Genomic DNA, 23700 nt, shown 5'->3' with positions numbered 1-23700 from the left:
CACAAAATGTCCTTCTGAGTAGAACTCCGATCACTACAATCTGTTCAACACTAATACACATAGTAATTTTAACACACAAGTGATTGCTTCTTGATAGATTCATCTTGACTGCTCTGTCTATCCCTCTATCTAACAGAGCAAAAGGAAACTGAGGCCTGGGCTATAATCTAGAGACCTGAGCTCACTGAGGACAAGTAGAAGAATGGTGTTATTGCAGTAAAGTCCTATAGTTCTGCCAAGGCATGTAGATCCAAGACATTCCAGCCTCTTTGGTCCAACCGTGAAATGTATTGCAATATATACCTGCTTCTGGGTGTTATTAAAAAATATCCCAACCATTCTATTTTAGCAATAAAGACTCTGGAGCCAGACACTAGGGTGAAAACCTACTGGCTGAACCACACCATAATCACCTGTTTATAATAAACAGAAAGTTCTTGTATTAAAGGTGTGAGATATGGCTCAATCACACTGAACAAGAAACAGGGTTTTACAGTTTTCTTTTTTTAATTTTTAATTTTTTTAATTTTAGTTACAGTTTATTAACTTTTTATACCACCTGTATCCCGTTCCCTCATTCCCTCCCAATCCCACCCTCCCTCCCTCATCTCCTCCCTGCCCCTTTCCAAGTCCACTGATAGGGGAAGACCTCCTCCCCTTTCATCTGACCCTGGTTTATCAGGTATCTTCAGGACTGGCTGCAAAGTCCTCCTCTGTGGCCTAACAGGGCTGCTCCTCCCTTGGAGGGGGGCGGAGGCCAAAGAGGCAGCCATTGAGTTCATGTCAGAAATAGTCCTTGTCCTCCTTACTAGGGTACTCACTTGGAGACTGAGCTACCATGGGCTACATCCGAGCAGGGGTTCTAGGATATATCCATACATGGGCCTTTGTTGGAGAAACAGTCTCAGAAAAGACCCTTGTGCTCAGATATATTTGGTCCTTGTGGAGCTCCTGTTTTCTCCAGGTCATACTAACTCCCCCTTCTTTCATATGATTCCTTGCACTCTGCCGAAAGTTTGGTTATGAGTCTCAGTATCTGCTTTGATACACATCTAGGTAGAGTCTTTCAGAGGCCCTCTGTGGTAGGCTCCTGTCCTGTTACTTGTCTTCTCCTACTTACAATGCCCATCCCATTTGTCTTTATAAGTGAGGATTGATCATCTTACCCCGGGTCCTCTTTCTTGTTTATCTTCTTTAGGTGTATAGATTTCAGTATGTTTATCCTGTCTTATAGGTCTATATAAGTGAGTATATACCATGTGTGTCTTTCTCCTTCTGGGATACCTCACTCAGGATGATCTTTTCTAGATCCCACCATTTACCTGCAAATTTCATGATTTGCTTGTTTTTAATTGCTGAGTAGTATAGGGGTTCACAGTGGGATTATGGGACATCTAGACCCTTCTCTTAACAAAAATTAATAAAGCCAAGTTAAGGCTGTCAAAATGTCAGCATTTCTTTGCACCCGTATATGGTATATGGGAAGCAGAAGATATTCTTTACTGTAAGGTCACATGTAGCTACTTCTAACTTTAAAATTGTGTCAGAGCGGCCACGCTCATTCTGTAGCCTGTGTGACCTCATATTTTAAGCAAAGGAAGGGCAGACAAAGTGGCCAAATTACAAATCTCATGTGCCTGTTGAATTCCATAACTCTTGAATTTCAGATAATCTTAATAATTCATTTTCATTTCCTGAGTGTGAGTGTGGTGTATATGTGGGAGGAGGAGTTCATGTTTGCATGTGTGTGTTTACATGTGTGAGGGCACACATTTGGGTGCATACTTGTAGAGGCCCAAGGTTGATGTCTAGAATCTCTCCAGAGTGTTTCCATCTGACTCGTTGAGGCAGGGTCTCTCAGATGAACACAAAGCCAGCTTGCTGCAGAGATGGGTGTGTCTTGTCTCTGCCTTTATTTCCAGGCTGAAATTACAGATAGACCCCCATACCTATCAGACATTTAAGTTGGTTCTGGTGATCCAAATGCCTGCCCTCTTGCTTGTATGGCAAGTTCTTTAACCAATGGGGCATCTCCCCAGTCTTAATCTCAAAAATGACTCATGCTGTTTGATTTTATATTTCATGATGCTCTCTGGCCTGTCCACTCTTTCTGGTAGAGTCATAAATGTTTTCTACTTTGACCATAAATGATTCTAACTGAACGGATTTCAAGAAGAGAAAAATGGCATTAAAAGAAATACTGAGGAAACAAAACACCTGGATGTTTTATTAATTATGTATTTATTTCTCCTATTTGACATTACATGATGTAGCCAGCAGAGATAGCATGTTGTTAATACAGACACCTCACCACCTTGGCAAAAAGCACCACAGTTTGAGTGGTGTTTGTATTTTGAAGCTGTTTTCCTTTTAGCCTTGGTGAGAATTGTTAGATCACAGAGCAGGGGCATTTTTATTGTCACAGAACTGATACGAATTCACCTTTGTTTTCCCTAGCCTTTTGAAAAAACAACTAGGAATAATTTTTATTCTTATTTGTTAATTTTAAAGGACAGTGGAACTTCAGTATTGTTATCCCCTGTAGAGTGAAAATAAAACACATCAGTTTTCTTTAAACCATATTTGGATCTTTAAATGTAAAGGCAATTCCTTTTTTAACTACACTCCTTCCTCCTGTAGAGATCATTTAACACAAGAAACTATTTTTGAAAGCAGAAGCTCAACACATATTTCAACTCCTACACAATATCTACAGAATTTAGTAACATCTGCATATTTCCTCTAATTGTACTGTTAGTCTGAAGTTAATTATATGAAACTGATTTTTTTGTCTAAGCACAACTTTTACATAGCCCATTTAGTTTAATTGGTACTTTGAATAATAAATTGTTTTTCAGAGAGAATGTACTGTTTGATGTTGTTTATGAGATTATTTTAATGCTTACTTTAGCTATTGTGAGAAATCTTATTTTCTTATGTTTTAAAATATGATTCTCCATTGTGGAATTCTAATTAAATTGATGACTAGCTTTAAAATATTCAGTATGATGATATATAAAAACACTGCAGTGAGTAGCGACAAATAATACTTTTTTTCAGGCAAGCTAGGTGTTAATTGTTCAACTGCAGCAGAGTGTTTTTCTGTGTACTGTAGTTTAGTAAGTATTTACAGATTTCACACTCTTGATAGAGGTCACCATTGTTAATAATGATGCCAATCTGGTTTTAAGATCATTTAAGGGCCTGTTAAAGAAATAGTGATGCAAAATAAAATTCAACAGAGATTGTCTGAACAACAAAAAAAAGACTCGTGGATCAGGAAGCATCAGAAAGAAAAGGAGGTTATGAGTCTTCCTAGAGAAACCAGCACAGAAAATTTATGGACAGACAAAGACGAGGAAGAAGAGGAGAAGGAAGCAGGGAGAGGAAGAGAGAGAATAGGAGGGAGAAGCAAATGAAAATAAAACCCTCTTTCATGGCTATACCAGTTGCCTGCCTTACTTGCAAAGGGTCCAGAGGGAGGGCCCAAATCACAGTTCAATGACCTAGTTGGTTGGATTGAAAATTAATCAAGTATAGGAGTGCCTCCAAGTTTCTGCTTGCTTCTGATAAGGTGTATAAGCGTATAGAACAAGCTGCAGCAGGAGCTCCAGCCTATGTGCCCCAGACCTCCTGCTCATGTGTTTCAACAGAATCAGCAGTTTTAGGTGAGCTGCAGGTAACAGAACATTACCTCTGTTATGAAGTTGATAGCATTTATAGCCATTCAGTTCAACAAACACTACTTAATCTCATGCATGTGGCCTCTGTAATGCTGTTATCACTTGGAAAGAGAGAGAGAGAGGAGAAAAAACACAGGAAGACAAAGAGTTTAGCTATGTCTGCTTGTATGGGCTTGGCCCTCCTGCTGCTTAGGACTCTGAGGCAAGAAGATTGCAAGTTTAAGGCCTGCCTAGGTTACAAAGAGAATCAAAGCTAACTAGGCAACTTAGTGAGACCCTGAAGAAAAAGTAAGAAGAAGGTTGGGGATATGGCTCCATGGTAGAATGCTGTCAGGGCATATTTGGTGTTTCTTGGTTCATCCCTTAAATTGGGAGTTGGACAATTATTTTCCCTGAAGTTAAGTTTGGGAAGGCTGGAGAAGAAAGTACACTGGCAATTCCATGAACAGTTTTCTCCCAGTTATGAACTGTATGACATGATTATCTATATTAAAATTATAAAGTATTAAGAAAAAAGAAAATTTAGTTTAATTTGAGGAGGCTATAGTGATCAGTGTTGGACTTGAACTGAACATTTTTGAAGTATTTAAGATTTTTAAGTGGGAAAGTTAGGGACCATAAGATGTCTATCTCCAAATGAGTCATCAATAACATGACCTCTACACTAAAGGCTCAAGGAACATCCTAGAAGAGTAGGCATAAACATGGTCAGAGCCAAAGGACCAATATGACTACTGTGAGAGAGTGTCTGATATTGCTACCCATGGACTCTCAGCAATATGCATGCTGCCACAAGACCAAACCAATAGATAGGGCAACATGGATAGGGGCAAACTTTACAAAGGCCCTCCCTACCCATAGAAGAAGAGCTACAATGGGTGTTGAGAAATGGAGAACCATTCCTTCACAGATGAGCCTCCTGATGGTTACCCAATCCTAAGTGGTCAGCCCTGAACACATGTATATGTGGGCAGCAGTAATTGGGCACACACACACATATATGCAGAACAAAAAACTGCAGAAGAAAAAGTCATTTTTGAGAGGGAGGACAAGGGATGAGTTAAAAGGGGTGAAAAGGGGAAATTATGTAAATATAGTGTAGTCTTACAGGAAATTCTCAAAAATATTAAATTTAGCTTTTGCAAGAAAGACGAGTTGAAATTGGAACTTTCAATGGGTTCAATAAGGTGAATGAGGAATCAGAAGGAGATCACTCTTATTTATTTATTTATTTAGTGCATATGCTGCTATATGTCTGTGTACCACTGCACAGGAGTGGAGGCCAGAAGACAAGTTGCAGGACTTGGATCTCTGCTTCCACCTAATGGAGTACAGGGCTTGAATACAGATAACCCAGCTTTGTGGAAAACAGCTTTACCCAGTGAGCCATCTTCGCAGACCCAAGATCATTCTCAATAGTGTTCAGAAATCAAAGGGACATTGGGTATACTCAGAGAACTTATTCTGGGAACACAGTAGGGAGGATACTGGGTATATACTATGAAGTTATGTTATGGAAAACTGAGTGCCAGGAGAAAAATCATGTAGAAAAATCATGACCCACTCAAGATTTCTAAATGGAGATGTAATTGATGCCTATTAAATAAGTGACTGTTTAGAGACCAGACTAAAAATTAGAGTCTCGGATATAAATAGGCAAAATAGAAAAACTAGAAGTAGTTTGTGTACCTCACATGAAAGTGGGCAGCAAGGACATCTTTAAACCAAGAACATATTTTTCTTGTAGGAGGACCCTTGAAATCTCCTTTTGGGGGCAGGTGTTTCAAAGATCTGAATAAATCTTTCAGTAGAAATGTGAATGGCTTAGCCCAAAGCCATCGGCAGAGATTTCTTTTTATGTAAATCCTGGTTTGATTAAAATGGAGTTTCAGAATGACTTGCTTGCCACTGTTGTGGTGAGTGAATTTACACAAGCTAGATAGGGTCCACAAGTAGATGATTCTAGAGGCTCAAGCAATAATCATTGAGAACCATGAATACACATGAATGCTTAAAATAAAGAATATAAGGGACTCAAGATTTCAAACTTGGTGACAAAGGTCATATAGTACTATTAAAGCTGGGAAAGGAAATATAAAGATGATCTGGTTTCCTGCTGTTAACAGCTGGGGATGGTGTTCACACATGCCAGGAACCAGGAGCCAGTCGGCTAAATAATTTGGATTTACATTAAATCTCATTGAGGGTTTGAAGTGAAATTTATTTTCTTTCTTTGGCTTTTGTCCATGTCAGGGTTTTAAGCATAGCTCCTGGCAGATTGGCTTATTTAAAGGATTTCCAGTAATTGGAGTACTGTCTGATGTTTAAATTCTGTTAGAAATAAGCTGAAATGTTGGCAGAGAGAGAGAACAACTTGGCTTATGGATGGACAATTGTGTTTTGAATAGATATCATCATTTTGGGTGCAGGGTTACATATGGGTAACCTAGTGTACAGGATGTCTCCATATGACAACTATTGCTCTTTCAGTTAGATGCTATTTTCCAATAAGGTCATTTTACTAAGAGGGATGAAGTGGATTAGTCAAAGTGGCTTCAAATTGCAGAGCTCAGACATGCTGTGGTGTCACTTGACTGTAATGCCTGTTTGCAGGAGATTTGGGCTGGAGGCAAGACCCTGTACCTACATAAATGAATAAATAAATAAATAAACTTTTAAAAAAGAAAAAGAAAAGAAAACAGTAGCAATGATCAGTTTGACAAACTGACACATGAAAATCTTAGTATTAAGAAAAAGTTGAGTTGTATCAGAAACCATGTTAAGTGCTTTTTGTATGCTAGCTCCTTTAGTTAGTAAACAATCCCCTTACAATGCACTTTTATGAGTCTTTCTTTCCAGGTGAAGAAACTGGGGCTTCAGAGGGGCACATGACCTGGGACCATGCTGAATTAGGGGAGAGAGCAGATGTAGGCAATCTTAGCTGATACATTGTGCCCACCCTTCCTGGCAACAAAAGGTCCAACAAGGTGATTGCATACTTATGACTCCATACTCCACACACACAAGACAAAATTTCTGTCATGTGTGAAGAAACAATGTGTCATTTGTAAAATATGCCACTAAGTATTTAGCAAGCTATGCTCCCACATTTCTCGCAGTTGCTATTTTTACTTCCTGAACTGGGCTTGGTATAACTGGAACTTCCATTTCCAGAAACTGTGTAGGCTCCTTGTACTTTTTTGTTAGGACCCAAACTTCCTGAGTACTGTTAACTTGGGTTAAGAATGAGGAAAATCATTTCACAGTTATTATAGGGAATAATATACTAACACAACAGTGAGAATAGCAATTGTGTTGTAAACAATCGCAACAGCAGAGGAGACCTTTGAAAATTATGTACACTAAATAAAAATTTGAACTAAATATATGCCATATTAGTTAAATATTTATATCTTTATATGAATGGAACCCTGAAAGAATCTAAGATTTTGTTTCTACAATAAAAAGAAACAAAGAAGTTAAATTTTCTGTTTTTAAGCTATCATACTAATGAGGAATTGTTTGTTCTTCTAACAGCTGAATTTTTATTCCTCTTGTGGGGCATTTATTTCTGCTATGCAGTGCGGACAGTCCCTTCAGCATTCCATGAGCCACGCTACATGGCTGTTGCAGTTCACAATGAGCTCATTATCACAGCTATATTTCACACAATTAGGTAAGTGATCCTTGGAGGTGATACCAACACTGTTGTATTTGTGGGATGTGTTGCGCTCTAAGTGGCAAAGCTGGAAAAGATGAATAATGGAAATATTTAAGAAGGATAAAGGTTTATGAATACCTAATTTGTTGCAGAAATGGCAGGTGAGTCTTGTTGCCCTTAATGCCGTCAGATGGGTTGTCTTCTTCCTAACTTCATTTCTTTTTTTTTATACTTTTTTAAGTTTATTTATTTTATATATGAGTGTTCTAGCTGCATTTACGCCTGCCAGAAGAGGGAATCAGTTCACTTTTTATAGATGGTTGTGGTAGCTGGGAATTGAACTCATGACCTTTGGAAAAGCAGACAGTGCTCTTAATCACTGAGCCATTTCTCCAGCCCTAACTTCATTTCTTTTGAGGATTAGTTCCATGGGGAATTATTTATATGTGGTACTTAATTTACTAAGTTACAACAGACACATATGTGATAAAGTAGCTGTAAGTTAATAAAAACTCATCCCTTTTTATTCACATTTAATATGCTTGTCTATGCTTCCAAACTCTTAGTGCTCAGACAACTCATGTGTATGGGTTCTACTGAATTCCTGCTCAGTGTGATGACTGGATTGTTGTGTCCATGTCTCCCTGGCATCCTCCTGTTTTAGGTATGACCTCTGAGCCTAGAATTGATCAACTAGCCATTGATCTGTGATTGTCTCATGTACCTCTTCAGCAGAGGAGTAGAAAGGAGGAAGGATGGACAAATGAAACTGTACATTTTACTTTTGAGACCTTTCCCGTGCTTTGTAATAGAAAACAAAATGAAAATCTCAGGAGCTAGATAAAAAAGGAATCCTAGCATTTTATTGACAACACCAAAAATGTCATCTAATTGCTTGAAAAAAATACTGAAAATTAGGATACACTTAAGACTGTAATTAGAAATGTTGAGTGTCTTTGTCTGATGAAAGGGTTAAGGTTCATATTCTTCTGATGTTCAGAGTTCCCTGGAGTTAGGGTAGAACAGGAGACTTGGGAACATGAGGAAGTTTCTCTAGATGCTTGTCTCTCATTTAACCAAAATTCAGACCGTTGGGACCCGATGATGCCAGAGAGAATGTGACACTATAGCAGTTGTAGTGCTTAAACTTTTAAACAAAAACAGAAGGTTATCTACTGTGGAAACCCCATCAGGTCAGGAGTCAGGGGAACTTGACCAGCTTTTACCTTGCTGCACCTCCAGAGATGGAGAAATAAAAATGAGAAGAAAATAAAAAATAAAGAAAATAAGGCATAGGAAAGCAGTGATGGAGAACAGAATATGAAATTAAAAATAAGCCGAAGGAAAAAGACTTCTTATGTCTACTGGAATAAGGTACTCAGGTCAGAGAGGGAATGCTCTGGATCCAGACTGTTGGACAAGTCAGAGCAGAAGACCTTGTCATAATCTTATGGGATAAAGCTAAAGATTGCCTTCCAAGTGATGTCACCTTTTGTGACTAGTGTGTTAAGATTTAACAAGCACACGTTTCTGTAACCAGACAAGGTGCATGTTAGACTCTCAGAACACACAGAGTGCTAAAAAGCCCCTCTTAGGAGATTCACCAGGCCTGCTATTATCACAACTGGACTATGGAGTGAGAAGGAGTTTTCTGCTTTTATTGGTTTTGTTTGTTTGTTTGTTTGTTTTTGGTCCCATAGTAAGCTGCCAGCTTTCATAGAAAAAAAAAAATTACTCAACTTTAAGAAGTTCAAAGAAGTGGCCTTAATGTACCTGTCTGCTTGGTTTTATTACTAAATATGATTTTTTTCATGTTTATAGCACCCTTATTTGTTTTTTTCACATATTTTTTCTTTATTAATTACACTTTATTCACTTTGTATCCCCCCTGTGGTTCCCTCCCTCCTCTCGTCCCAATCCCTCCTTTCCTCCACCCTCTGCATGCATGCCCCTCCCCAAGTCCACTGATAGGGAAGGTCTTCTTTTCCTTCCTTCTGATCCTTGTCAGTTAGGTCTCATCACTAAATATGATTTTTAATGGATTTGGAAATTTAAGCAAGCCCAGGTCAACAGACAACTAAATTGTTTCTTACATAAAATTCCAAAGATACTATAATAATGAGGTAACATGTAGTCACTATGGAAAAACCATAAAACAGTTAAGAAAGAAGTTCATTCACAATCCCCAAAGGTAAACACTGTTAGGACAGTGGCACAACACTCCAGGTATTTTTATGTATGTGCATGTATTTGAGTCATTATAAATTTTGGAATTTGTATGGCTAGAAAGGACAAATGAATGAAATTATAGTTTTACTCAGTAGGTATATAGAACATTGATTAAGAGCATAGGTGGAGGAAAGTAATAGAACTAATATGTAAAAACAAATATTTTAAGGCCTTATTTACACATGGGATCAATTATTCTGATGTTTAGAAAATCCCAAGAATAGAAGCAGTAAAATATTCTTTAATAAACAAGATCCATTTTAGTTTTCTTTTTTCTTGAATAAAATATTGTTGACTAAGATTCTGGTTTTAGAAGAGGCATGCTATCAGTATGACATATGTGTTCTTCCCGGTCCTCTTCAAATATGAAACTTTATGTTGTACATATATTACATGTGTATGAAATTTTATCATGTATATATTTATTTTCATTCTTATAAAATTGTGAGATTACACAAAAATAAACCAATGTCAAGTAACTAAATCCTGAAGAAAAATGTGTGAAGACCCTTCCCGTGCTCTGTACTAGTCATTTACTGGCTTTTAGAGCTGGCACAAAGTGACCCTTTAGGAACCTGCAAGATTTTATTGTGTTTGCTTTATTTTTAAATACTGCTATGCTCCTGGATTTCAGATCTGTTTTTGCACACCTGAAATACCATTTTTAAAATTGAAGCTTTAAAACTACTTTCTGGGGATACAAAATGAATAAAGTGTAATTAATAAAAGTTAAATAAAAAAATTTAAAAAAAAAACCACTTTCTTAAGAAATTTCTAGCCAAAACTAAAACCTGGCAGTAATTTAAGGCTGATTAAATCAAAAGTAATTAATAGCAGCATTATTTCAAAGTAATTTTTTGAAGAGCCACAGTTTTCACTTAAAGTATAGGGAATCAGCCCTCCTTCTGGATACAGACAGTAGCTTGTGAAGTAGAGCACATATTTGCCTTAGTCTATGAGACAGGATTTCTCTTCAAAAGGGTGCTCACAGACATAAATCCATTTCCACTGATGTGCTTTTCTGCTCCAGTATTTGCAGTGGCCCCTGAATGACTGAGTTTATATTATTTTCTCTACGGCACATCATTCATATTTATCACCCTTGAATAAAGGAAACATTAAATACATTCAATACCTAAGTAAGGCCCCTTTTCTCACAAAGGAATGAGAGAAGGTGGCAGTCCAGAATGGCCTTTTTAAGGACATGTGAGCTGTCATCAGTGTCCTGCACTTCCATGTGTGGGTTTAGTTTTCCATGTCTCTAGAAGCATAGGGAAATATCTTCCCAATCTGGATGAGCATGAGCTTCTACTTTAGCTTAATGTTCTAAAAGGAGGGGTGGGGTCGGTAAATGAGAAAGTAATATTGCTGGCATTTTTGCTTTAAAAATTAGTAATGTTGATTTCCTTAATTGTCATTGCAAATCACAAATTTGTCATGAATGTGATACACTGATTTAAAAATTAGCTTAGTTGCTTTTAGCCATTAATATGTTTATTTTTTAATCATAATTATAATTATAATTAATAATTATAACTATTAATGAGAAGAGATGTCTCAGTAATTGAGAGAGCTTGTTGTTCTTCCTGAGGAGCAGGGTTTTGTTCCCAGCATCCTTACTAGGCAGGTCACAACTGCCTGTAATTGTAAAACTACAGAAATCAAAAATAGTTTCTGGTCTCCACAGGCTCCTGCACACATATGCCCACATTCACATGTGCACATGAATAATAATAAAATAAACACTAACACTATGAAATGTATTAGTGTGTAAACTTTTCAAAAAAATATTTTCCAGGTTTTTTTAACTTCTTAGAATTTTATTTATATTTGTATAAATTACAGTTTATTCACTTTGTATCCCTGCTGTAGCCCCTTCCCTCATCCCCTCCTAATCCCACTCTCCCCTCATCTCCTCCCATGCCCCTCCCCAAGTCCACTGATTGGGGAGGTCCTCCTCCCCTTTCATCTGACCCTAGACTATCAGGTCTCATCAGGACTGGCTGCATTGTTTTTCTCTGTGGCCTGGTATACAAGGACATTTGATCAACCATGTTCATAGCAACTTTATTTGTTGTAGCCAGAATCTGGAAACAACCCAGATGTCCCTCAACTGAGGAATGGATAGGAAAATTGTGGTGCATTTACACAATGGAATACTACTCAGCAATTAAAAACAAGGAAATCATGCAATTTGCAAGCAAATAGTGGGATCTAGAAAAGATCATCCTGAGTGAGGTATCCCAGAAGCAGAAAGCCACATAATGTATATACTCACTTATAAGTGGATATTAGCCATATAATATAGGATAAACATACTAAAATCTGTACACCTAAAGAAGCCAAGCAAGGAGGAAGACCCAGGGTAAGATGATCGATCCTCATGCAGAAAGGCAAAGTGGATGGACATGGGAAGAGGGAGAAAAGAGGCAACAGGAAAGGTGTAAAGCCTGCTAGGAGAGTACCAAGCAAGTGAGAAGGCAACAGAGGGCCTCTGAAAGACTACCCAGCAGGGTATCAAAAGCAGATGCTGAGATTCATAGCCAAACTTTGGGCAGAGTGCAGGGAATCTTATGAAAGAAGGGAGATAGGAAGAACTGGAGGGGACAGGAGCTCCAGGAGAGCAACAGATCAAAAAGTTCTGAGTCCAGTGGTCTTTTCTGAGACTGATACTCCAGCCAAGGACCATGCATAGGGATAACTTAGAACCCCTAGAACCCCGGCACAGATGTAGCTCGTGGCAGCTCAGTCTCCAAAGTGGGTTTCCTAGTAATGGGAACAGAAACTGTCTCTGACATGAACTCAGTGGCTTGTTCTTTAATTACCTCCCCCTGAGGGGGGAGCAGCCTTACCCAGGCCACAGAGGAAAACTTTTCACATTTTATGTGTCATTGAAACAAAATTCTAATTCTCTAGTTTCTAAAGCAGTAAAATAGTATATTGATCATTTGGGAATATACAGTCTATGTGGAAAATTAAAATGAGGGTTTAATTACAATAAGACCTTTATGAGAACAGGCCCTTTTTTGGGCATGGGGAGGGACCCTTTTAAACAGAGGTCTGTTTGCATATTCACCTGTGAGTTAGCAGGAGGTCTAAAGCAGGCTTCAGTACTGAACCCTCCTCAGCAGCTTGAAGAGGGATTTATAAAGCCCTCACTGGAGATTATTCTAAATATTATATTATAAATTATTTAAGGCAATTTGATGATTTTTTTAACACACCAATGCTTTATTTTAAGAGATTTATCTTGTTTAGCATGGTGCTCACAGATAACAAATGTTTATACAGTAAACAGAAGAGACTGAGCCCCAGCACCACAAAAGAAGAATGAAAATAAATAAGGGGGCCTCTCAAAAATTATTAGCACATTTATTTATCTACTGTATTGTTCATTGAAGGTTTTGAGATTATTTACAAATACAAGTAAATAATTAACTACTCCTTTCCCTCCTTCATTTCAGCTAATGTTTTTAACATAAAGAATGTTACAAGAATCTATTCAGATGTGACTTGCAACTAAAGTTGCCTATACTACCAGTCTTTAACTTCTGTTTTGAACTCGTGTGCATTCTTAGCTTTGTAGAAACAACACACACACATACACACATCATAATAATATATGTAAACATAAAAGATTAGCTTGGTCTATATGTAGGCACAACCTTAAGTAATAACTTCACATCCCTGCCAATCTGAAAGTCATCTACACTTTTATTTTTTGGTGATGAAAAGATAAGTTATAGAAACAGCCTTTTTTCTTTTCTTTTTTAAATACATTAGGAGGAAATGTTTTCAAGCATGGTAGCTTTTGAAGCAAAAATTTCTCTGTTGACTGCTAACATGAAGAACTTTCCTTTCAGGTTTGTGCTGACCTCAAGACTTCAGCCTGACTGGATGCTGATGCTGTACTTTGCACACACTCACTTGACTGTGACAGTCACAATTGGGCTGCTTTTGATTCCAAAGGTATTCTCCTATTTTTACCAGCAACTGTCTGAAGGCTTGTGGAGTTATTACTTCTTTTTAAAATACCTGCCACTATGGACAAAGGGAGTGTGGAGCTCTGCTTGATGCTCCAATGATTGTTTTTAATATTTCTCCTCATGAAAACGAGTGTCTGCTTTTGTTGGGAATTTATTAAACATCTTAAATAAACTTTAAGTACCTTAATTTATACCAGAAGCCATTATCTCTTTTAGCACCTTTACAAATACATTTTATTTCTACTTTGCTCTTACTCTTTATGAAATTCAAAGCCACCCTTGCTGAAGCTGACAGGATCAGCTGTTTTTCAAAGAGTTATCATGCTTTTTGAAAAAAGAACCTCTATTTTCACCTTCAATGAAATCTTGAATTTTTGTGTAAATAGAAATCAGTAAATGTAATATTATGTTTAGAGGAATGTCTATAGTGGTATATTTTGCTAAGATATGCCTAGGTTTTAAAAGGAAATGGGAAAATTACTCAGGACTCAGAAGATGTAGATTCTAGATTGTTATTTACCTTTAGTTAGCTGTGTACTGTAACATCAGCCAAGGTTCTGATCTGAATTTCAGTTTCCTCAGAGGTAAAAGTCCTCAGGATAAAATAAGATAACATAAGAGTTGGAGCTAAAAGAAGATTATATAAGTTACAGTATTGTAATTATTATCACTACCATTTTGCAGTATACATAGAAACATTGTATTACAGCTAAACCTACAATTGTGGTTTCTTATCTTTCACTTCTGGCTTCATCTTACCTCTCACTCTTAACCCTTAGGTTAAATCTGAATGAAAAGACAAAAGAATTACAAACAACATTCATGTCTATTTTTCTGCCTCCCTGAGTTATGTTAACTAACCACACTGTTTTCATAGAGTACCCTCTTATTGTAGTTATCTAAGCTCTTTAAAATTTTGAAATACAAATTTTATATTTATTAGATTGATGGCTATTGATACTGTTCCTTCTATAAATTGTTACTGATCTGCAAAGAGAATGTAAATCTATGTTCACCTTGTATATTAATGTTCACAGCACCATTATTCATAAGAGTCTGGATGTTTACCAGCTGATAAATGTATTAGTATAATATGATATTTTTATAATGAAATATTATTTGTCAATAAAAATGAATTTGATGCAAGCTGAGTATATCATCAGTCAGTAAGGCATTTGCCATACAACCACGAAAGCCCAAGCAAGTTCAATCCCCGGAATCCATGTAAAAAGAAGCCAGATGTAGTGATACATAGTTATAATCCCAGTGCTGAGCAGTCAGACACAGATGGGCTCCTGGCGCTCGCATCAGCGGAGCCTGCTAGGAGAGTACCAAGCAAGTGAGAAACTCTGTCTAAAAAATAAGGTGGACAGTATGCTCCTGGCCTCTACATGCACATATATACAGACACACACAGAGACAAACACTCATGTGTACACATGTATGCCTACCACATTAATACACAAATACATATGCACACATACCCATGCACACACACATACCCTCTTCACATTAATATACAAATATGTATATATCTATACACACAAATGTATATATATGTATATATATACATATATATTTTGTATATATATACATATATATTGTGTATATATACGTATATATATACACAAATGTATATATATATATACATTTGTAGTATATATAAATGTATATATACTACAGCCTGTGCAAATCATGAACACTTAATGCCAGGTAAAAGGCCAAGCTCAGAGGGCCACAACGTGTTTCACAAGTCCATCTATATAGAATGTCCAGAATGGCAAATCTGAAGACAAAAGAAGAATAGTGGTTTGTCCTACACAGAAAGGGGATACTAGAAGTGATAGTGTCAATGGTTCCAGAGTTCTTTCTGAGGGTGAAAATACTCCAGGATCCAACACTGGCAACGTCTGCACAACCTTTTGATACACTAACATGATCTTTAAGCTAACCAAGTATTATTGAGAGACTTTGCTAGCACTTAGAATAATCACAACACAAGGGTAAAAACTGTTCTGATAGCTGTATTTAAGTGGAGCGAGAGCAAAAATAAGTAAGATAAATATTTAAACTTGCATTTTAGATAAAGTTCTAAAGAAAATGTTAAGCAAGAAATGTATATCTGACAAATGCCTGTTTGTGTTTAATTTTTATGGTGGCTGGGGATCAAACACAGGGCCTTGAGCATGTCAAACACAGATTCTACCACTTGGCTATAACCCTACCTCTTGACTTTTCTTAAACTTACAATTATGTGGAAGAGTTTGTTGAGAACAATTCTGTTCATCTAAGTGCCCTCTAGGTGGTATAACCAGTACCTTCTGAGTCTCTAGCATATTGACCACTCATATCTTTAAATCCATGGTGCCTGTGGGTCTCACAAGAAAAGATGAAAATGAAGATTTAGTCGCTATGGTTTTCAATAAGTTCTAATTACAAAACACAGATTGTTGTTAAATGGAAAATTGCTGCTTCCCATATTATTACATACTAATGTATAATGGGTATTCTAGTTTTGTGCCTGTTGCTGTAATAAAACACAATGAGGGAAGAAGGAGTTTATTTGACTTACAGTTTCAAGCCATAGTCCATTGCAGTCAAGGCGAAGTTGAGGCAAAAACATAGTGAATAGGCACATCACATCCATATTCAAGAGCAGAGAAAAAAAAGAATGCAGTAATACTAATTGATTGCTTCATCTAGCATTCTTTCATCTTATGTCGTCCAGGCCCCATTGCCTAGGGCATGATGACACCCACAGTAGTAGAGGCCTTCCTATATCAATTAGTAACCAAAATGGTCCCAACAGACATGCTCATGAATCAATCTGATTAAGACAATTACTCAACTGAGACTGTTTTCTCCAGGTGATTCTAAGTTGTGTCAAAGTTGACATTATAAACAACACAGTTGGTTAAGCTACCTGTTTAATAAAAGCCACCTTTAAAAATATTTGTGTCATGAAAGAAATGATCTATTAAATTTTAAGTACAAATGCACTCTGAGAATTACTCAAGATTCTAGTCCCAAGTAATACTGAGCACAGACTTCATTGTGCACAAACCTGAGTTCCATTTTGCTTTCATTTGCATCAATGTTGGTGACAGTTGTCTGTTTGGTGGTGCTGTCTCAATATATTAACTTTTAAAAGAAATATTTGAACTATTGATAAGCTGGGACAAGAGGCTCTACGTTTACTAAAATGTTATCTCAAATTTCATAAAACATTGTTTACATGTTGTATAAGCTGTGGCTACATTGTTCTTATTCTCTTTCCTGCCTTCAATTGCTCACCCAGCTCATTTTTCCTGACTTCAATACCTAAGGAAAACACAGAGAAGCACAAAAAAATTAAATAATATCACATTATAATAAACAAAATATGGTAAATGATATGCTTGAAGAGAAATCTGTAATGTCAGTGAATTTTTTTCATTTTAATTTAAATTCTGTCCAAGTGAGACATCAATAAACAAGATACTGTGTGCTTTAGGGGTCCTATGACTTACTTGTTCCCTAATGAACAAGGTGTGCTTAGGATTACATATCCTGTCTCCTGTGTTTTGAAAGATTATTTTATCTAAAGCCAGATGTAGTAGCTGGAGAGTCACATTCCTGTCTTCAGGGATAATTATGTGTGTAGATGAACAGATTATCACTGAAGTAGAAATTATTATATTATATATCAAAAAAGTTTTCATGTATACACTAGTTTATCAGATAGTTTCTCCTAGGGAGACTTTCTTATGATACTTCTACTTTTCTACTTGTTTTAATTTTCAGAAAATGAGTAAATTCAATTAATGCTGGGAGCCCAACATAGAGACAAGGGTAGAGGTGGAGGGATTTAGTGAGCAGAGTGAATGTTGCCTCTCCCACAGCTCCAGCACATTCCAGGGAAAGCAAATCACAGCCAATTGTTGGTAAGTTTTGTGGCTTACTCCATCTCAATTAAGAGATAAAGCCCTCATTAGCACCTGATAAAATGGTGCTGTCTAAACGTGGGTTGATGGCTCCAGCTCACACTGATAAAATGGTGCTTTCTAAACGTGGGTTGATGGCTCCAGCTCACACTGATAAAATGGTGCTGTCTAAACGTGGGTTGATGGCTCCAGCTCACACTGACTCTCTACTGCAGTTCTCCCGTTCAAGCAATAATCCCCGTGACGACATTGCTACAGAAGCATATGAAGATGAGCTGGACATGGGTCGTTCTGGATCCTACCTGAACAGCAGTATCAATTCAGCCTGGAGTGAGCATAGCCTAGATCCAGAGGACATTCGGGTAAGGTCAGAGGGACTTTAGTTCAATTTATGCCACTGATACAGACAAGCATGTATGGATTGAGGCATGTGTATGCACTCTGTCTCTGTTTGAAGAGAAAGAGGATGTCTATTTGAGACTGAAGGCACCACTGAAGTAGCACCACAGTGTAGAATCATGGTATAATTATGCTGCACAAAGCTGCCTCAGCCCTTACACTTGCCTTGGTCATACTTCCTAATCTTGACTGGCATTATTGACATACCATGCTTTTAGCAAGGTAAAACCGGCATATCAGCAGAGGCTTACTTAATATAATGCATGCAAATGGACCAACCTCTGTAGGAAGAAGTTCTTTTAGACTGCTGTTTCCAGGTTCATCTGGCACCAGTCATGAATATATCAATAGCTACAAAAGGCTTCCAACACTCCACAAAGGTACTGTTCAGGAATAGTCAGGATGCTAGGTTTTGTTATAATCTGGACTCAGTCTTGACTGCAAAAGTTGAAAATTCTGTGTCTTTATGCCATGAAGCAAAGGTAAAACCTATGAATTCATGTCTTAAAGTTTAAAGTTTATATAAGAAAAAACCCACAAAATTACTAGAAAGTTAAGAACAAGAACAAATTAAAATGCAGTCATTACAGTTGTCTGAGAAAGCTCAATCTTGTTTATGTAGACACCACTCCGGTATTTTCTCTTTGTAAAACTAAACCTGTGCCTTTTTTAATATCCTCTTGTCCTGACAGGATGAGCTGAAAAAACTCTACGCCCAGTTAGAAATATACAAGCGCAAGAAGATGATCACAAACAACCCCCACCTACAGAAAAAGCGGTGCTCTAAAAAGGGCTTAGGCCGGTCCATCATGAGGCGCATCACTGAGATCCCAGAGACAGTTAGCAGGCAGTGCTCCAAAGAGGACAAGGAGGCCACAGACCACAGCGCGGCCAAGGGGACAGGCCTTGTCCGGAAGAACCCCACAGAATCCTTAGGGAACACGGGGAGACACAAGGAGGAGTCCCTGAAAAACCGAATCTTCTCTCTCAAGAAATCCCACAGCACGTATGACCATGTGAGAGACCAAACAGAAGAGTCAAGCAGCCTGCCCATGGAGAGCCAAGAGGAGGAGGCCACCGAAAATTCGACCTTAGAATCGCTGTCAAGTAAAAAACTGACACAAAAGCTCAAAGAAGACACTGAAGCGGATTCCACAGAGTCGATGCCTTTGGTGTGCAAGTCTGCCAGTGCTCACAACCTCAGCTCAGAGAAGAAATCTGGGCACCCGCGCACGTCCATGTTACAGAAGTCACTCAGTGTCATTGCAAGTGCCAAGGAGAAGACACTCGGGCTGGCTGGGAAAACCCAGACTTTAGGTATGGAAGACCGAACTAAGTCCCAGAAACCTCTGCCAAAAGAGAGAGAGACAAACAGGAAATACTCAAATTCGGATAATGCAGAGGCTAAAGATTCTGGCCTCCCAAACTCCAGTCATTTGGAGGAACTAAGAAAGCCTCAGAAATCTGGGATTATGAAACAGCAGGTCAACCTCCCCACTGCCAGTCCTGACCTGAGCCCCAGCACCACCCAGATAAAGGACAATTTTGACATCGGAGAAGTGTGCCCTTGGGAAGTTTATGACCTGACCCCTGGTCTTGTGCCTTCAGAACCAAAAGCTCAAAAACACGTATCAATTGCAGCTTCTGAAGTGGAACAAAATCCAGCTTCTTCCTTGAAGGAGAAGGCCCAGCACAAGCCTAAAACAGCTGAAGGTCTTCACCAAGCCAGTCACAAGAGCACAGATAAGACAGAGTTGTGCCCCTGGGAGAGCCATAGTCAGTCCCTTTTGGAAGATGAAAATCGTCTGATTTCTAAGACTCCAGTTCTCCCAGGGAGAGCCAGAGAGGAGAATGGAAGTCAACTCTACACAACCAATAAGTGTGCTACGCAATATGAAGAACTGCCCCTCAAAGCTGTAGCATCAAAAGTAGAGAATGAAAATCTCAGCCAAATGGGAGACCAGGAGAAACAGACATCCTCTGTGCATATCACTTCCGGCTCCTGTAACTCCAGTAATAACTCCCACCAAACATTAACATCACGAGCTGAAGTGTGCCCCTGGGAGTTTGAGACCCTAGAGCAGCCAGACCCTGAAAGAAGTGTAGCGTTAACCCCCTTCTCTGCTTTAATTACAAATAAGAGAGCAGGGCCTCGGAAATAGAAGGTCTGGGACACTTTCAAAGTGTAGCACCCTGAGAAGGAAAGGGGTAATCCTGAGTTTGATAAAAAAATAAATAAATCTTGAAAATAAAAATTACCTAGGAATCTTTGCTAGCCTGGGGAAATATGGCACATAGTGTGGGAATGTGAAGGAATGGACTAAAGAAAGTCAAAAGGCAGCTGTGCATCAGGAGGAAGTCTGACTCAGCCATGAAAAGTCATTCCCCAAGTAATGCTGGGGAAAGCTTAGCATTTCATCTTGTTTGAGAGACTGCTCCATCTTTACCCATGGGATTGAGTGGTCCTGAGGAAGATTAACCAGAAGGCGCAGAGGGTGAAGGCATGAAATGTTAAGATGAGGAAAGGTTAGATACCAGTGACTGTAGTTCTAAGTAGCCAACTGAAAAGACCTATTTTACTCATTTAATCTTAGTAGCACTGCTAAAAATGCACCCCAATATCTTTTATATACACGATTGCTCTCATTTTCTTAAAATGTATGTTTCACTACATTGTTGTGTCTCATACTCCAGCATTCCAGATTGTATAATTTTTGCAAATAACTTTGATATTATGTGACACAACACATTTATGTAATCTGCAGCTACTCAATTGTCATTGCAACCTATCAAATACCTGTTATCTATCAACTGTAGTTGATTCTTGGAGTACAGTAAGCTTTCTCTGACTTAGGAAGACATAACTGTTATAATGGAAACTTTTAGTTTGGGCTATGGTTTATCTAATGAAGTTGGATTTGACTTTATTATTTTCCATCAAGGTTTGTTGTAATGTCTTAATTTTTTAAAATATAAGTTGAGTTATTTGTTGGGCACTTCTTATACGGACTCTGAAGCTTTATTAATCTTGGAAATCAAGTGGTCCTGCTTAGTCATATGTCTCAGTAAGTTAAGGACAACTTATCCATTGTTTGTTCCAAGTCAGAGCTCAATCATCCCAATGCATTGTTCTTTTTAACTCTTTCAGTATTTTATATTAGCATTTCCTAAGGAAGAAGCCAAGTGAAGAAACTGTGCTGTACATTATTACCAACAGAAGAGGGAAAGTCTAGGAATGCTGTAAGAATGAGAGCATACTGCAGGTACAGAAAATTGCCTTTCATGACAAGCACAGGAAGGTAGCGCTTTCAAGGGATTATTTTTATAAAGAGAAAAATTAACAATAGAATCAAGATCATTGTATGTATATATTTTTATTAGGTATACTGAAAATATGATATTTTAAATTACTTTAAACTATTTATTCTCATAAACTTTTATTGATTGCTACACCTAAGTATAGAACTTGCTGGACTCAAATCCCAAAGAGATTTTATAACCTGATTTACTCAAAGCCCATGAGGTGGTATGGGTTCTTCTTTCTCCCCAGGAGCAGAACTTACAAGTCTGGCAAACTGTTATCACAAACCACCTAGCTCAAAATGCAAGGCATACGGTTTGTTTGCAGCCTTCGAAGCATACCTGATAGAAGTTGCTGCATTCCATACTGATCTCCTAGCATGAGCATCCTCAGCTGCTGACTTAGCTGTCAGGATTTTGATCTTTAAATGAAATGCCAAAATTCAGTCACATTTTGTTTAAAGATGAATAATTAAAAACTACAGCCCAGGCTTGTGTTCCTCCCACCATAAACACCAAACAACTGCTTACTTAGCCAAGACATTTCCCTCCAAAGGGACTGTTTTACATTTGGTGAGCAACAAGGAGAATTTGCTAGGAGGATGCAAGATGGGGAGAAGGAATGAGAGGGTAAATACAAGGTATTTCTTATTCTCAGTGGAAATAGAATCAGAATTCTTTGTATCTGTCATCAAACTTTTGTCAGTGTTTATTTTTTTATTCAGGAGCAAGCAAGCACTTGAATAGTTGCCATAAATTGCCCTTGCCTAATTGTTTGCTTTATGCATTACTCAGGTTGGTGGGGTAGGTTTGGAGAGTTATAGAAGTTTTATTTTTAACTACTGCTTTCATTAAGTTCTATCATCCCTTTCTTATCCATCAAAGCCTATCTATTACATGACTTTAGAATACTATTTGAGGAGCATTTGTGAACTTGGTTTAGAGTTTCTAGACTCATGTACTTGTTTCACTTGTATCTGAGATCTGTTAGCACTTGATCACCTCTGAGATTTAAGCAGGCAACTGTCACCGACATTTATTGCACATCAGAATGATCCTGCTTGACATGTGGCTTACAGAAGATTTGCTAAATTATACCTTAGTGACAGTCTGTCCCACATAGATTATTCTCCACCATCACAAGTCAGCACAAATGCTTAGGGTCCTTCCTAGAGTTTCATTGTCACTACATATCACCAAAAGAAATTGAACTCTGTCATTCTGGAAGCTGTTTTCCCAGGCTGAAAGCAATAGAAAGTGCATAGAGTGTGAAGGTCTCACAAACATTTGCTAGGTTGTCCTTTTTGATGCATGTGCAGGCTGCATTCTGTCATTGTTTTAGCCAGGGTTTATAAATAAGTAGATTTATATCAGTCTTAATAGAAGTGTATATTTTATGCAAGAATTAAATGCTTTACAACATACATTATTACTCCACCCCTTGTGAGCTGCGGTGGCAATACGGACTGAAACCCGACAGTTGTCTTGTATTTGCTTCCTAGATTTCTGCATGCAAGTGGTGATAGGTAGGACTGACAACGCACTGCCTTTGACTTCTAACATTTAGCAGCCAAGAGTTGTAGAGTCAACAAATCTGTAAGTCTTTTCACTTAATCTGTGGTTCTTCTAAAACTATTATCTGAATCTACAGCATCCCACCATGAAATATTTAGTTAATTTCTGTTGTGATGTGTTATAGCATGTAATAACTGGAACTTCTCTGCAATAAAACATTTATATGAAAATGATTAGTGTGTTCATCTATCAAAAGTTGATTATATTTATCCAACTCAATCAAAGGAATTACATATATATTTGACATTGATGCCCATGTGTGCGTGTGTGTGTCTGTGTGTGTATGTATGCATGCACACGTGCGTCTTCTTGTTGCCTATCTTTGACAATAAAAAGATCATTTGGTGCCAGGAAAACGTATAAGTGATTGTGATTTTTAAAAGTTCCTACCATTCAGTTTAGACTTCTTTGTTTATTCAATACACACACCAGGAAGTCTGCTAAACTGTGATGATATAAAGATAAACAAGGTTTCCAAGAATACTCAGCTTATAAGAATATTCGGTCTGCACTTAGTACACCAATGGGCATCACTAAGTCACGGAGCTAAGGAAAGGTCAGTTAGAGAACTAAAGTTCTCTGGAGCTAAATCTCAGAAAAATATCAGACATACAAGGGACAGTGTAAAACTGACTAGGTAACTGGGCATGGTGTTGCAAGAAGTGTTTCAGTTAAACACTGTGCTATCCCACTGTACTGAATGGTAACAAAAACTTTAAGTAGGATGTGCTCAAGTCATTAGTAAAGAAATCACCTGCAGGGTATCGAGGCAGATGTTGAGACTCATAGCTAAACTTTGGGAAGAGAGCAGGGAATCTTATGAAAGAAGTGAGAGATAGTAAGACCTGAAGAGGACAGGAGCTCCACAAGGAGAGTGACAGATCCAAAATATCTAGGAACAGGGGTCTTTTCTGAGAATGATACTCCAGCCAAGGACCACCCAT

At 37.9% G+C, this 23700-nt stretch overlaps 1 protein-coding gene across 1 annotated transcript in view; it reads left to right on the top strand.

Annotated features, from left to right (window-relative positions):
• Positions 1–23102, top strand: part of Gpr158 (G protein-coupled receptor 158) — a 528628-nt gene extending 505526 nt beyond the window's left edge. Inside the window, exons 8-11 of the mRNA XM_055593813.1 lie at positions 7221–7359; positions 13437–13542; positions 17698–17844; positions 18574–23102. Of these exons, the coding sequence (XP_055449788.1) occupies positions 7221–7359; positions 13437–13542; positions 17698–17844; positions 18574–20043 (1862 nt within the window). The 3' untranslated portion in view covers positions 20044–23102. The remainder of the gene's footprint in view (positions 1–7220; positions 7360–13436; positions 13543–17697; positions 17845–18573) is intronic.
• Positions 23103–23700: the final 598 nt, after the last annotated feature.

Source organism: Psammomys obesus, unplaced genomic scaffold (assembly GCF_907164565.1).
Source record: "Psammomys obesus unplaced genomic scaffold, mPsaObe1.curated_primary_1811, whole genome shotgun sequence".
NCBI lineage: Eukaryota > Metazoa > Chordata > Mammalia > Rodentia > Muridae > Psammomys > Psammomys obesus.
The sequence above is the reverse complement of the archived record's forward strand: the minus strand, read 5'-3'. Positions and strand labels throughout refer to the sequence as shown.